Here is a 16380-nt window from a genome sequence, read left to right on the forward strand (position 1 = left end):
TTGTCCCTCCTTCTCCAGCAGAGCATCTGGTGGATTTGAACCATGCACCTCTGGGATTGCAGTGCAGCTTCCTGCCTCTAGGCCACCAGAGCTCCCTGACTTTTTGCATTCTTCATGAATGATATTCTTGATATCCTCTCATAGATATGACAACTGTAGTGAGTAATAACTGCATTATGAAGTGCCTGATGGACAGGCATGTTATGATAATATGGATGACACAATTATGCACCATAGTGTCTGATTAATATAACTAGTGTATAATTTTTTTATTTTTTATTTTTAGTGTCCAAACCCTATGAACCTGGAGAAAGGATGAAAGTTATACAAGTGTTCAGGTCTTTCATTCATAGGGTCGCTATGAGTTGCCTACTACTCAATGGCACTTAATAACAACACAAACAACAAATTTAAGTCCTCAGACTCCTTTCCACTATCTGTATTTTCTCCTATCATGGGTTCATTTGGTTCTGAGGCATGAGCTATTAGTACTGTAATAATTCCTTGTTCTAATCCTGACCTAGCATCTCACTTATGTTCTGGACCCAAATTTCACAGGCCATTTCTGTAGATCATTTCTGTTCATATACTTTGTTGTCTCATATTCAAGATGACTGTAACTTTACCACTTTTCTGCCTCAAACCCTCCCTCCTCTTTAATTCTCTAATCACTATCAATGACACCTTCCCAAATGGCAAGATTATTAATAAATTGTTCACTTCTTGCTAAGTACAAACATTACATGCTTTGCTGTAAGGTCTAGTATTCCCATTTTATAGAAAATGAAAATGAAACTTAACTGTGTACAAATAACTTGTGTAAGATCACAAAACTTTAGAGGTGAAACTGGAATTTGAAGCAAGGCAGTGTTGCCCACAGAGCATCTCTGCTAGTGGCTATGCTAGTCCCCTTCCCAGGTCTGCTTTCTGCCATAATCTGTTAAATACTCCTTCAAAAGGTCTCTCAGATTTGCCTTTTCTTCCTTTTCCACCCATTCACTGCTGTTGAGTTGATTCTGACTCATGGCAATCCTCCATCAGGTTTCCCAAACTAAATTTTTATAAAAGGAGACTGTCCTTCTTTCTTCCTTGGAGTGGCTGGCTGGTGGATTCAGCCTGCTAACCATTCAGTTAGCAGCCCAACACACTAAGCCATCAGAGCCTATTTGAAATAAAGGAAGCACTTTCCTAATTTGCTTCTTCTCCCTTACTCTCAATTATCTTAAATCAATTAAGTAAGCCTACTAAATGTAGATAAATACACATTAATATTTACACAGTTATATTGGTATTCCAGAAATACTACTTTAATAAATCACTTCAAAATTCTCTAACAGTTTAAAATCTCACCTTTCTTTCAGGGCCTCTATGTAATATAGTCCTACCCTACCTCACCATTCTTATCTCCCTGTGTTTCCTACCATACTACTCATTGTAGACAGGTAACTCTTATTGCTATACTGGATTCACAAGTCTCCACTCCACCTTTCCACGTGTACCTATTCCTTCCTACTCCTCTATCAAATTCCACTAATCCAGTCCTCTAAGTTTAAGTCACAAATAAAGGTATATAAAAAGTTTTATAGCTCTTGTCAGTCTTTGCCCAGCTATTCAATACTATTCTGATTTTATACAATAACATTGTATAAGACTTTCTGCAGAGCATTTCTTTTTTTTTTTTTTTTTTTTTTTTTTTTTCATTTCTTGATCACCTCAGTCCATGCTTTCTCTACTCTTCTGAAATTCTTTAATATTTAATTTGTGCTAACAAAACATCCAAATTTCAGTACTTTCCCGCTCATAATTTGCTTTGTCTTCTTTTTTCTTTTTCCATTCATTCATTGTTGCACTTTTCTCCCTGCCCACCCCTCCACCCCATATACTCTTCTTTTTGAAAAGTAAAAGTAAAATTCTTTCATTGTTTTACAATCCCTCCCCCCAGGTCCACCCCACTATGAAGCCTTTGTTCTAGACTCCTGTCATTACAGTAATACCTAATCACATATCCCTTTTAAACAGTTTTTTCCCTCATCTGTTTCTATGTAGGAAACATTATTTATCCCATCTTTCTCAGTCTACTCCTAACATTGATGTCAGTCTTGTTTTACAACAGTGGCACCGTGCAGTATTTGTCCTTTTGTGACTGAGATTTCACGCAGCATAATGTCCTCCAGTGTCACCCATTTTGAATAATATTGCATGAGTTCATTGTTTTTCAATGCAGCGTAGTATTCCATTGTGTGAATATACCACAGCTTCTCTATCCATTCATTTGTTGATGAGCACTTAGGTTGTTTCCATCTCCTTGCTATTGTGAACAAAGCCGTGATCAACATGGGTGTGCATATATCTGCTTCGGTGTCAGTTATGGTCTCTTTGGGGTATATTCCCAGTAGTGGAATTGCTGGGTCAAATGGTATCTCTATTTGCAACTTTTTGAGAAAGCGCCATACTGCCTTCCACAGTGGTTGCACCATTTTACACTCCCACCAACAGTGAATAAGGGTTTCAGTTTCTTCACAATCTCGCCAACATTTGTTGCTTGCTGGTCTGTTAAATTTTGCTGTTCTTACTGGAGTGAGATGATATCTCATAGTTGTTTTGAACTTTGTCTTCTTGACCTGCCCTTTGACATCTTCTGTTCAACTCCTACTTAATATTTCTCCCCACCCCTCTTTGTATTGGCTTCTGGATGTTCTAGGAGTGTAATTTTTAGAGTCTCTTCTAGCATCCATTTTGGTCTTTCTTCCTCCTCTGTCTTTGTAATGACCTTTTGCTTTCTTTATGAATGATATCTTTGATGCCATACCATAGTTCATTTGGTCTTCAATCATTAGTGTTTAATGCCTATTCTTGAAATGGTTTTTAAATTCAAGTGGGATACCAAGTTCATATTTTGGTCCTTGTGGACTCAATTTTCTTCAGCTTCAATTTTAACTTGCACATGAATAATTTATGGCCTATTCTATCATCAGCACCTGGCATGGTTTTCACAGCTGAAACTGAGCCTCTCTAATGATTCTTTCCACAGATGTAGTCAGCTTGATTCACCATTGTACCAATAAGCAACATCATGATAGATGTAGAGAAGATTGGAGTTGTTAATGATTTCATCTTACTTGGATCCACACTCATCGCCCTTGGTACCAACAGTTAAGAAATAAACTAGTTGCACTGGGGGAAGGTGCAACTCTCTACCACTAGGACACTAGAGCTCCTCACTCTTATAAACAGTGCTGCTATAAACATCTGTATAGTAATCACTTTTTTCCTTTGGAATTGTTTACTTGGAGTGTATTCCTCAAAATTGAGTTAGCAGATAAAAAGTATGAAAATTTTATAGCTCTCATTAAGCATTGACCTACTACCTAGTGAAATCGTACTGATTTCTTACAGTGATATTGTAGAAGAATATGTCTCCCCAAGGATACTCAAGCATTGAATTTCATGATTATTTTTGATAGTTTTATAGATTTGTAATGACATTTTGGTGTTGATTTCATTTGGATTGACTGCAAGGCTGTTTACTATAGAATTTAACTTTCAGTTATATTCTTTCCAATGATACATTTAAAATACTTCATATATTAATCTTCTCTTTTTTGTTGATCCTTTGTCTCCAGTTATGTTGTATTAAGTCATGCTATGTACTGTTGATTGAGGGCCAATTCCTAGCTGACCCTCTAGTGGGTTTTCAAAGGCAGTAAATCACACAGAAGGAGATTGCCTGTCTTTCAAAGCAATTAGTAGATTTGAACCACTTGCCTCTGAGTTGGCAGCACAACTTCTTACTACTAAGTCAATTAGTTTATGAAAACTCTGAATTATGTGACCTGTGGAAGTTACTTTGGCTGTATGAATTTTGTTTCTTATTTGTACAGTGATGGATAATAATCTCTAAGATTCCATCTATTGTTAAAGTTATAAGTGTCTCTTATTCAAACCTCTGCTTTCTAATTTAGTTATCCCTTCGTATCCACAAAGGGCTTTGGTTCCAAATTTCCCATAGATACACAAATCCATAGATTCTCATGTCCTTTATATAAAATGGTATTTTTGTTATTGTTATTAGGTACTGTCAAGTCAAGTAGGACTTAGTGATCCTATGAACAATAGACCTGAACCCTGTCCTAACCTGTGCCATCCTTATCCTCTCTGACATACTTGAGCCCATTGCTGTAATTACTGTGTCGATTCATCTCATTGACAGTCTTCTTCTCTTTCATTGACTCTCCATCTTTGCAAACATGATGATCCGTTCCAAGGAATAGCCTCCCCTAATAAAATGCCCAAAGCATGTGAGTAGAATCTTTGAATCTACAAGCTACTCCCACATATAGTTTAAATCACCTCTAGATTACTTATAATACCTAATACAATGTCACTGCTATATAAATAGCACTTTATATTCCTTCTTAGCTTTTGAAACAGTGTCTGACCACTTAATTACTGAATCCCCAGAAAGCCTGCTGATACAGAATGCTAGCTGTACTGAGAATGTTCTTAATTTTCTGTGATTGCTTCTTTTATTCACTGACTACCCACTCATTGCTGTTGAGTCAGAATTGACTCATACTTGACCCTTTACTGGGTTTCCAAGACTGTAAATCATACAGGAGGAAATTGTTGCACATCTTTGCCCTGAGGAGCCATTGGTAGATATGAAACACCAGAAAGGTGAGGTCTTTGGGTGAGCAGCGCAGCTACTAATCACTGTGCCAACAGGGCTTCCTGTAAAGTAGCCAGGCAAGTATTTTAAAATGTAAATCTGATCATGTCATTCTCCTGCTTAAAATCCTTCAGTGCCTTCTCATTGCTTTTAGGATAAATTGCAGTTCCTTATACCCAGATGGACTGCATGATCTATCCAATTTGTGCATCAATTCCTATAATTCTTTCCCTTATTCTCAGTGCTTCAGCCTCAAACATATGCCCTTGATTTCCTTCCATCCCATAGCACTTTCTTTTCTGGTGAGATTGTGGGGGAAAAATTCTTATTAATGTTGCATATTTTAGCAAAAATGTCTCTTCCTAAGAGAAGTTAAAATCTTGACTTAGTAACTGGGGAAACTTGGAGAAATTGTTTAACTTCTCTAAGCCCTTTATCTGCCCCAAATAATGAGAATTGTTATTGTTAGGTTTCATCAAGTCAACTACAAATCATAGTGACCCTGAGAACAACAGATTGAATGAAACCTTGCTCTAGCCTATACCATCCTCTTGATTCCTGCCAAGCTGAAACCTATTGTTGCAGTCATTGTCAATTCATCTCATTGAGGGTCTTTCTCTTCACTGACCCTCCAGTTTTCTAAGCATGATGTGTTTTTACAATTGGCAAAGTAACCAAAATATGTGAGAAAGAAGTTTCACCATTTTCGCCTCTAAGGAACATATAAGGTTGTAGTGAAGATTAAAGAGATAATATACATAAAGGACTTATTGTAATATCTGACACTTGCAGATTTATAGCAAGTAACTCTTGAGGAGATGGAAGTAGATGTTTTATAAGTAATTCTTGAAATGAATGAAAAAATTAAGAAAAGAAAAATGGTTATAAAAGGCTCTGTGGATGAAGGACTTATTCCTTTCACAATTAACTTTCACTAATAACTAATTGCTTATTATAGTTAAATTTCTGAGAGCTGGAATGTGACAGAACTGCTGTTTTTCCAGGTTTTGCAAGCTTTCTGCCTTTGACAGAATGCAGTGTCACTACTTTTCTATTGTTATCTAATTGTTGAAAATATTTTCATTTTTCCACCTCTGACAAGTTTCTGCCTAACACAGGCTCAGACATTCTGCAGGTTTTTCATACATATACGAGGCATTGTGCTAGATTCTTGGTGTCCAGGATTTGAATAGACTATATTACTTATCTAGTACTGCTAAAACAGAATTATCACCAATTAATGACAATTGTAGACAAATTTATTTTCTCACACTGTAAGAAATTAGAAATTTGAGTTCAGGGTACCAGTTTCAGGAGAAAACATTTTATTTTGACTCTTGAGGAAAGTCTTTATCTCTTTTAACTTCTGTTCCTGGATGATTAGTCTTCTTGTAGTATGGCTTTACTGCTCTCTCATACTTGTTTAATCCATTTCATACCTTAGAGGAGATTAGTGAAGACATCCTCCATTAATCCTAGCTCATTAACACAACACAGACAACCCACTCCCAAATGAGATTATAACCACAAGCACAGAGGTTAAGATTTATAACACTTATTTTTGGACACCTAATTCAAGCCATAAAGATGAAGTGGAAATTTTGAGAAGTAGGAACTGTGAGCCAAGATTCAGCTCGTGAGAATAGAAGATGGATTTGTTGAATGGTAGGTGAAAAGATTGCATAGGTAGAGGGAATCAGATAATAGGGGAGAGGATGGTAACATGATCATGTTCATAGACTAGACAGGCATCTGAGATAATTATGCCTATGAAACTTAGTGACTCCTTGGGTTCTCTTTCTGTTGCAGAGTTTTGGGGAAGCATAGCCAAGGAATTTTACTGGAAGACTCCATGCTCTGGACCCTTTCTTCAGTACAACTTTGATGTGACTAAAGGGAAAATCTTCATTGAGTGGATGAAAGGAGCAACTACCAATATATGCTACAATGTGCTGGACCGAAATGTCCACGAGAAAAAACTTGGAGATAAAGTTGCTTTCTACTGGTAAAGTCTATGACACTTATATTTTCTACTTGTAGTCTAAGATGGATAAAACCAGATACTTCCTAATCTTTATAGGAACTTCATAGTTCTAAAAATATTTCTAAATCTAGTAATTCATGTTTATAGTAGAACAAGAAGTAGAGATGAATTTCAAATCCAAGAATTTGTACTTTTAACCTCTTTGCTGTCCTACCCCTCTGATCCTTTACTTTACCTTCTCAATAGCCTTGCAATATATATATTCTTAGCTCAGTTTTACAGAGGAAGAAATGAAGCATAGGAGTATATAGTGAATAAGGTCACAGAGTAAGTAAGTGAAAGAGCCAGGATTCAAACTTAAGTTTGCCAGCCCCATAAGCCTTTGCTTGTACCTTCCCTGGACAACAAGTTCAATCCTGGTAAAATTCTACTAGTTCCATAAAGTTCATGCTTATCTGCCATCTTTCTATAGATAACTTTCCAAGATTCCCTTGCTCCAAACCTCTTTGTTGGAGGTATTATTGTACTGAAGCTAAACAGGAGCTTCTTCTGCCACCACCTATGAGCACTCTGGACTTCAACTGTTGTTTAATATATCTAATGCGTCTTTGAATAGTTAAATTGATACTCTGTCAAACTTTGCACAGATTGTGTAATATATTGAGAAGAGTTCTAACCACAGAAACAGGAAATTTAGCTTCTCATTCCAATTCTGCCATTAACTTGGCTGTGTAACCACAGGAAGGTCGTTTGATTCTGGGAGTCAGTTTCCTCTTCCAGAAAATGGGTAAAATAACCCCACCCTTGTCTTTCTCACTAGAAAGAAAATTTTATTGTCAAAGCAGTTTGTTTATTGGAAAGTACTGTGTAAATTGAGTGGTTCATACTCACATTGCCTTTGTTTACTTGGGGGTCTCATTGACACTGAAACTTGCTATCCATTATGTTTTTTGACTGGTTTTCAGCTCCTGTCTGGGACTTATGCTTGAAATCCAGCCTAGAATTAGGCCCACCTCCTAAACACTCTGCTGTCCAGTGAATTAGTGACACTATACTTGGACCCACTTCCTAAGGCTTCTTCTTCCAAATGGAAAAAAACAAGCCTAATACCATCATGTTGGTTCTGGCTCATAGTGACCCTTCTGGACAGAGTAAAACTGCCCCATAAGGTTTCCAAGGTTTTAAATCTTTATGGCAGCTGAATGCCACATCTTTCTCCTGTGTAGTGTGTGTGTGTGTGGTTTCAATCATTCTTAGTAGCCTAACACTTAACTACTTTGTCATCAGGGCTCCTCCTAAGCTCTTTAGAAAAAAAAGAAAAGTCAATTTTAGCTCAAAATGACCCTCTAGGACAGAATAGATTTCTAAGACCAAATATTTTCTCCTTTTATTGTGAAGCGAGTAGAAATTTACAAAGCAAATTTGTTTCATAGTCAACCAACCACTGATGAATATTTTATTTGATGACATTTATTACAATGTTCACAATATAGCAACATTCTTCTCATTTCCTCTTTGTGATTTTTCCTTTCTGTAAATCTCTCCTGGCTACCCCTTTTCTACCTTCTGAGCAGGGCAAATGCTTCCCTTTTATTACTATGTGTTGAATTTTTCTAAGGAGTAAATGTGTCCTTGGTGTTATTGTTCACCTTATAGACTTGTCTAATGTTAGGCTGGAAGTTGAGCTATGGGAGTGAATTTTGTTCCAGATTTGAAAAGATCACTAAAGGACACAGCCTTAGAGGTGCCACCAGTCTCTAGCAGGCCAATGGGTCTTATAATTTTTGTGATTTGTTCTGCATTTTTTGCCTACTATATCAGAAACCTATACTGTTATCCCTTTTAGAGCAGTCAGCACAACCCAACTCATTGCTGTTGAGTTGAGCCTCCATTTGGTTGCTACGGCTGTATATAAATCAGGAAGAAGTTATTAATCTTTTCCCCTCAGAACTATTGGTGGTTTGAACCACCAGAGACGCACAACCTTTGTGTTAGTAGCACAACCCTATGGAAAAGGCCTCCAGAGCTCCTAGTACATCCTCATCATCTCTGATATATGTGAGCCCACTGTCACAGTCACCATGCCAATCTATCATGTTGAGGATTTTCCTCTCAGACTGGCCTTCCTAACAACATTCCCAAAGTATGTGAGATGAAGTTTATCAACCTAGCCTCTAAGGAGCCTGGTGGTTGCAGTTTCTCTAAGACATAATTGTTTGTTCTTTTGTCAGTCCATGAGATATTCAGTACTCTTGTCCAACAACACAATTCAAAGGCATCTATTCCTCTTTTGTCGTCCTTATTAATTGTCCAGCTTTCAGATGCATAACGAATAGTTGGAAAGACCAATTGAATCAGGTATACCTTAGTCTTTAAACTGACATTTTGCCCTTCAGCACTTTGGAGAAGTTCTTGACAAAAGATTTACCGAATGCAAGAGTTCTTTTGATTTCTTGACTATTTATAGGAACAAATTCATCTAAGAAACACGAAATTATTTTTGTGGGACTCCCAATATATGTTAGCATGGAAAATAATCCAAGACATCTGGTAAACATGATTTATTTTACTTAATATGAGATTCCATAAATTTACCTGAGCCTCAAACACTTTTGCAGGATGCCACTCGTATCACAAAATGCAATATTCTATGGAACACTGATTTGGGAAGCTCTGAGTTAGAGAATCTTTATATTTACTTTCAGTGCAAAATTTTGACTCTGTATCAAGATAATCTTCATTTCACTTTACAATGGTCACTCAGTCAGCAAAGATTTTTTTAAAATATTAGGTCTTTTACTTGTCAGTCAAGTGTTATGGATACAGGTCTGAAGGGATGAGTAGTAAGTAGTACAAATGGGCCATTAGTTTTCTTGTCTTCTTTATTTCTAAGACAAAATCGCATTTGTCATAAGAAAGCAAGGTTCAAATATGCCAGATACATGTTTACTTCCCTTAGTCACATCCATATTTTTAAATAGCATGCTTCTGTTATTTTTTTCATCTTTTGCAGGGAAAGTGTTTACTTCCTATTATGGTAAACCCATAGTGACCCTCCATCAGGTTTATGAGATAATAAATCTTTATGGGAGGAGAGTGCCTCTCTTTCTCTCAAGGAGAAAGGACTTGAACTAGTAACCTTTTGATTAATAATCCAATATATTACATTCTACCTACCAACACTCCTTTCCTATTATGTTAGTTAAGAATTTATTATATTTCTTATAACTTCCTTCTTCCATCATACAAATATAATTCTAGCTCTGCTTTTTAGTTATCTTGAAACAATGTCCTCATAAGAAGAGTAGTGTGTGTTTTGTAGTAGTGCCTTTCACTTATTTTTTTCTGGAGTTGATATTGGTTGTAATTTTTTCTTACACTATTTGCCTTTCTTACATAATTAATATTTTTCAAACTATCTATCACATAATTTATTATATTAAGTTTTCTCCTTTTTCTACAAATTCTCCTTATTGGAGTCTACCTTTTCCTGCCCTAATATTTTATTTTATTTTTAACAAATGAATTTTTTTCATTGCTTTCTTCCAGTTAATGTATTTCTTTCCCCCACCCCCCATGGAGCAGTTGGTGGATTCTAACTGAATGTCTTTTTTTTAAGTTATTATTAATTTTTTTTAAATGAAAATGTAGAGATATTTTGGATTTCCATCCATTCATTGTTGGACTTTTTTCCCTGCCCGCTCCTCCCCTCCAATTCACTCTTCTCTTTGAAAAGTAAAAGAAAAATTCTTTCGTTGTTATACAATCCCTCCCCTACAAGTCCACATACTTCTTAAAGAGCAGAGTGTAGCCTTTTTATCTATTTAAACTGTGCCATTTGGATGTAGTAGCATTAACAAATCATATATGTTGGTCATATCTTCTTCTGGGATATGTCTTTATTCCCCAAAAGAAATAGTGCTCTAAGGAAGGTACTTTGAGCAGCCAAAGTATTAAGGAAGAATTGGTTTTTTCCTTTTGGCTTGACACATTGTAAAGGTTGATGGAATAATAGTATTTTTAGGACTTGAAGTCACTGTTAGGTCTATCTAGGCCACTTCTCTTTACAGATGGGTAACTTAAGGGCTAGAGAGGCTAAGTGATTTGCCTAAGGGTCATATCCCTTTTTGGAGACAGAGACTCCAGATGTTTTTGTTAGCCAACTATTCTTTTCACCATATTATGTTACCTCTTTCTTTTAAAAGTCTAACACTTAAATGTGATAGATGGAAAGAGAAATTAACCATATTAGTAAAATCAGTAATGTACAGATAATAATGAGCCAAATTAATAGAAATAGCAGATAAAACATATTATAAGGTTTCAGTAGATTTAGTACTCATCTCAAGGAATTTATATACTAATTGGGAGTATCAAATACATTTATATCAAATTATCTGTAAGTATTTATGAATCAAATTTGTAAAGAGTTGCTTATTCAAACAGTTCAGAGAAGGGAGAAAGCAGTATAAGGTAGTAGTAGAACAAAGATTAGGAGACTGGGATTTTGTGTCAAACTACCTAATCTGAGGGGGGTTTTTTGTTACCATGCATCTATATTCTCTCAGATGTTACTTAACCTCTTTTTTAACTCTTCATTGGGGATAAAAATAGTTTGGATTTTTTTTTCTCATGGTATTATTGACTGAATTAAATTGAGTAGGATAATAAACTCGTATCTAATTATTGACATGTTGAAAAGAATAAATATTGTTATTGCTATGTGCCATTGGGTCAAGTATGACTCATAGCAAAACTTTCAACATTGGCTTTGAACCTCGCTTTATTTTATGTTATCCTCTCCATACACTTGAGCTTATTATTACGGTTACTGTGTCAGTCCATCTCATTAAGGGTCTTTATCTCTTATGCTGACCCTCCACCTTTCCCAGCATGATGTCCTTCTGCAAAGACTGGCCCCTCCTTACAATATGCCTAAATTATGCAAGAAAGAGTTTCAAAATTCATGCCTTCAAGGAGCACCCTGGTTTCACTTTCCCTGGGACAGACCTGTTTGTTCTCTTAGCAGTCCATGAGATTTACAATACTTTTCTCCAGCACCACAACTCAGAGACATAGATTCTTCTTCTGTCATCCTTAGTCATTATCCAACTTTCAGATACATAGCAAGTAATTGAAAAGACTATGGTTTTGATCAGGCACTCTGACATCATTGCTCATTAGTACTTTGGAGAGATTTTCCCAATGCAACTCATCTTTATCTTTTTTTTTAAATTCTTTTATTATTTTTGTGTGTGTGTACCGTCAAATCAGATCTGACTGGTAAAGAAGGAGATTGCCCTTCCTTCTCCAGCAGAGCATCTGGTGGATCCGAACCATGTACCTCTAGGGTTGCAGTGCAAGCAACTCATCTTTTTATTTCTTTTTTCTTTTCCAATAAAAGACTTTATTGAGGGCCCATGGCCATAGGACTCAGAAGGAGGCCACCTGCAAGAGGCAAGGGAGCCAGTGGAGAGGGTGCGCGTTGTTGGTGTCCCCACACTTCTTGCAGGAGTTGGCAGGGAATGCAGGCAAGCGTAACGCTCCTGCAGAGCATCTTATTGTTCACAGATAGCAGGTGCAAGGAAGGCTCAATAATGCTGCCATGCAGGTGCAGCACCAGATGCGGGGTGGACTCTTTCTGGCTAGTGTGGTCAGAGAGTATACTGCCATTCTCTAGCTATTTGCTCTCAAATACCAGACACTGCTGGTCAGAGGAAATGCCTTTCTTATCTTAGATTTTGGCTTTGACATTCTTGGTGGTGTCACTGGGCTTGACCCCAAAAGGTCTTCATAAAGATCTGTATTTCTGCGTCTGTCACTTGGCTGCCTCATTGAAAAGAAAGAGCATCTTTTGGTTTCTTGACTGTTGATGCCAAGGATGTTGATTATAGATCTAAGTTAGATGAAATTGTTGACAACGTCAATCTCTTTTATATCTATCATGGTGCTGCCTATTGGTACAATGGTGGGAATTTTTCATTTTTTGATGTTGAGATGTAATCCATATTGAAGGCTCTAGTCCTTGATCTTCTGCAACAAGTGCTTCAAGTCTTCCTCACTTTCCGTGAGCAGGTTGGATCTGTATAACTCAAATTGTAGATTGGTTGTCTTCCTATCCAGATGCCACATTCTTCCTCATAGAGTCCAGTTTCTCAAATTATCTGCTTAGCGTAAATTGAATAGATATAGAGAAAGAAGACATCCTTTTCTTGATTTTGAACCATGCAGTGCTCTATTCAGACAATAGCTTCTAGATCTAGGTATAGGTTTTGCGTGAGCACATTTAAGTGTTCTGAGAGATTCTTATTCTTCTCAATGTTAGCCGTATTCTGTTATGTTAGCCTTCTCAGGCCTTGTGCCACTGCCTTGCAAAGGGAAACTCTGCCTCGATAGATAATAGCCATTGGCATTGTTGTTATTATTGTTGTATTGAGACAATGAGAAGACCAAGTTTGTATGGAGTAAAGAATTTGTGGAGGAAAAAATGTATTCATTCAATAAGTATTGATAGTTTACCAGGCACTGTTCTGGACAAAACACAATTTAAATAATATGAACAAGGTGTCTGCCCTCATGGAGGTTGTTTTTCAGTTTGGGGAGAGAGACAGTAAACAAACCAATATATGTAAGAACAAGCCAGAATATCCAAACCCACTGTCATTGAGGCTATTCTGGCTCATGACAATCTTCCATTAGATTTTGAATTTTATCAGGAACAAGACTACTTCATCTGTCTCACATGATGGCTCATGGATTTGAACCATTGACCTTTTGGTTAATGGTCCAACATATAACCCAGTATCACCAGGGCTTCTTATATATATGACAAGTATGATAAATTCTAAAGCAAAATGTAGAGCAGAATAAGAAAAAGGGGATGAAAATGCAAATGAATGTTGATTAGGATGAATACCTCTAATAAAGATAATGTTTGAATAAAGATCTGAAGGAAATGATAGAGTGTGTCATGCAGATCATTGAGAGAGTGAGAAGACTGAAATTGTCAACAGTTTCATCTTGTTAGGATCCACAGCCAACACCCGTGGTACCAACAGTCTTGAGATCAGGAGGTGTATAGCTGGGAAAATCTGCAGTCAGGGATCTTTTCAAAGTCCCAAAGAGCAATGATGTCAGTTTAAAGACTGAAGTGTGCCTGATTCAAGTCACAGTCTTTCCAATCATCTGCTATGCATCTGAGAACTAGACAATAAATAAATAGGACAGAAGAGTAATTAATGTGTTTGAGCTGTGATGGAGAAGGGTGCTGAATATCTCATGGACTGCCAAAAGGATGGAGATATCTTGGAGAAAGTGCAACCAGAGTGCTCCTTAGAGGCAAGGATGGCAAAGTTTGGTCTCACATATTTTGGACACATTTTTAGGAGAGGCTCTTTCTTGGAAAGGGACATCATACTTGGAGAGGTGGAGAGTCAGCAAAGGAAAAGAAGACTCTCAATGAAATGGATTTAAATAGTAGCTGTGGCAATGGACTAAAATGTGTTGGAAACGATACAGATGAAATAGGATAGGACAAGGTACGGATCTGTTGTTCCTAGGGTCGCTACAAGTTGTATTTAACAACTACATTTAACAACAGTGGGAGTCCCAGTTGATTGGCCTATCATGCTCTGTTTTACCTGCTAGTCTTTGTGTCCTTCAAAGTTTCATGTTTATCTGGTCCAAGGGCTAAATTTGCCCTTCAATGATACTTTTATTCCAGTCTCTTTTCCTTTATTTTCTCCTTAATGTGCCGAGTAGAGATGTTAATGTGTAGGTATGTGACGAGATTTTCAGTATACCAGGGTCAGATGAAAAGTATTTGAGATTATCATTCTGGAAGAGATGGATTTTATAGGCCATTAATAAAGTAGTATGTGGTCAGTTAAGGGGACACTGGCGTCCACAGGAGATTTGGGAGATTATTTTAGGAATTTTTTTTTAATGTGTGTACCTTCAAATTGGATCTGACTGGTACAGGAGGCGATTGTTCCTCTTTCTTCAGCAAAGCATCTGGTGGATTTGAACCGCGTACCTCTGGGATTGCAGTGCAGCTTCTTGCCACTAGACCACCAGAGCTCGCCTATTTTAAGAATTTTTAGGGAGAGGAAGAGAAGAATGATTGATGACTGATGTTAGGATGACTTAGGTTGTTTAATCTCTATACTACTAATCAAAAAGGATTGATACAGTGATTGTGGCAATGGATGCAAATGTGTCAGGAATGATCAGGGAAGATCCTCAGTCTCCAAAATATGAGGAATTTTATTTAATTCATTCATTCCTTTATTTGCTTTGGTTTGGATGTAACCATCATTAACTTTGTGCCACCTCACCCATTAACCTCAGTAGGAATCACTGTTCTCTTTTCATAAACTATCATTATATTTCTATCCTTCCTTCAAAACTGGAGTTGCTGGGAACCAGGTTATTTTTAGGGATGGTCTTAGGACAATATCTCTACCCTCGGGGTCGTCTCTGTACACTCCTAGATATGAATTCCAGAATGTAATACTTAGAACTTCCTGGATTCCTGCACAGCGTATGAGAGAGAGAGAGAGAGTGTGTGTGTGTGTGTGTGTATATATCTTTAGAATAAGAGACAGTTGGCAGGGTGAGACAAACATGTGTTCAGACAAGGAGACGGTTGTCAAGATGGAATTGAAACCAGGGCATAAGACTCTTAGCATTCATGCTCTGGAACTCTGTTAATTATCCATATCCATATCCATATCCTAGAGTTCACCTATTAGTGATACAAGGGAGAGGTTTTCTTGTCCCTAATTTGCACTGGTTTTGTATACATTTTGTAATAAATGTGTCTTTTGATTAATATTGGAAGGAGTGGCATCCACTTCCATAATAGCTTGCCTCTAGAAACCCTATGATCCTGGAGAGAGGATGAAAGGCACCCAAGTGTCGAGGACTCTCCTTCATAGGGTCGTTATGAGTCACCTGTGACTTGACGGCACTTAACAACAACATTGATTAGTAAATACTTAATAGGGGAAAACACACTTTTGGGAAAGAATGTGACCTCAGCATCATTCCCTTCCCCTCCCTAGGACTTCCCTTTGTGGGAGTGGTGGAGAATGAATGACAACTACTCTGCAGGTCCCTACTGATTCTGATCTTCCAGAATTCTATGATGGTTTCTGAAGAGAAAGTATTTTTAGAAATTATGTTGCAACCTGTGGTGACTCAGTAGGCAAGCTGAGCTTGTATTTAAGTGGTGAGAGAAAGGGAGGATTTTAGAAGGGCTGTGAAGAGGATGATGTAATAAGTATTGGGCTGCTAAACAAAAGATCAGTAGTTCAAACCCATCAGTCATTTCTCAGGAGGAAGATGAGATGGTGTCCTTTCTTTAAGATTTATAGTCTCAGAAAGTCGATGGAGGGTTGCCATGGGTTAGAATTGACTCAAAATTCAACCACAATGAATCTAGTTTTTAGGAGTCTTATTGGTGTAATACATGTTGGGTCACTAAGTGGAAAGTCAGTGGTGTGAATACTCAGCTACTCTTTGGCAGAAAGAGGGACAATCTCCTGTAAAGATTTTACAACCTCGTAGAGAATTACTTTGAGTTGACTTGATGACAAAAGGCTTGAGGTTTTTTTCTGTTGTTTTTATTTTGTTTTTTGTGAAGGAGCTTGAGGAAAGAGTCTGTTTCACTTGCATAGGCTTAATACTGTTGCTGCTGGCATAAGTGCTGGAGCTGGAGGAGTTA

General features: G+C 37.3%; 1 protein-coding gene across 1 annotated transcript in view; it reads left to right on the forward strand.

The window, feature by feature from the left end:
• The window catches only part of ACSS2 (acyl-CoA synthetase short-chain family member 2), a 74326-nt gene that overhangs the window by 17312 nt on the left and 40634 nt on the right, over positions 1 to 16380 (forward strand). Inside the window, exon 2 of the mRNA XM_006881464.1 lies at positions 6479 to 6674. Within this exon, the coding sequence (XP_006881526.1) occupies positions 6479 to 6674 (196 nt within the window). The remainder of the gene's footprint in view (positions 1 to 6478; positions 6675 to 16380) is intronic.

This window comes from Elephantulus edwardii, unplaced genomic scaffold (assembly GCF_000299155.1).
Source record: "Elephantulus edwardii isolate Elephantulus edwardi_28Jun2011 unplaced genomic scaffold, EleEdw1.0 scaffold00015, whole genome shotgun sequence".
Taxonomy (NCBI): Eukaryota; Metazoa; Chordata; class Mammalia; order Macroscelidea; family Macroscelididae; genus Elephantulus; species Elephantulus edwardii.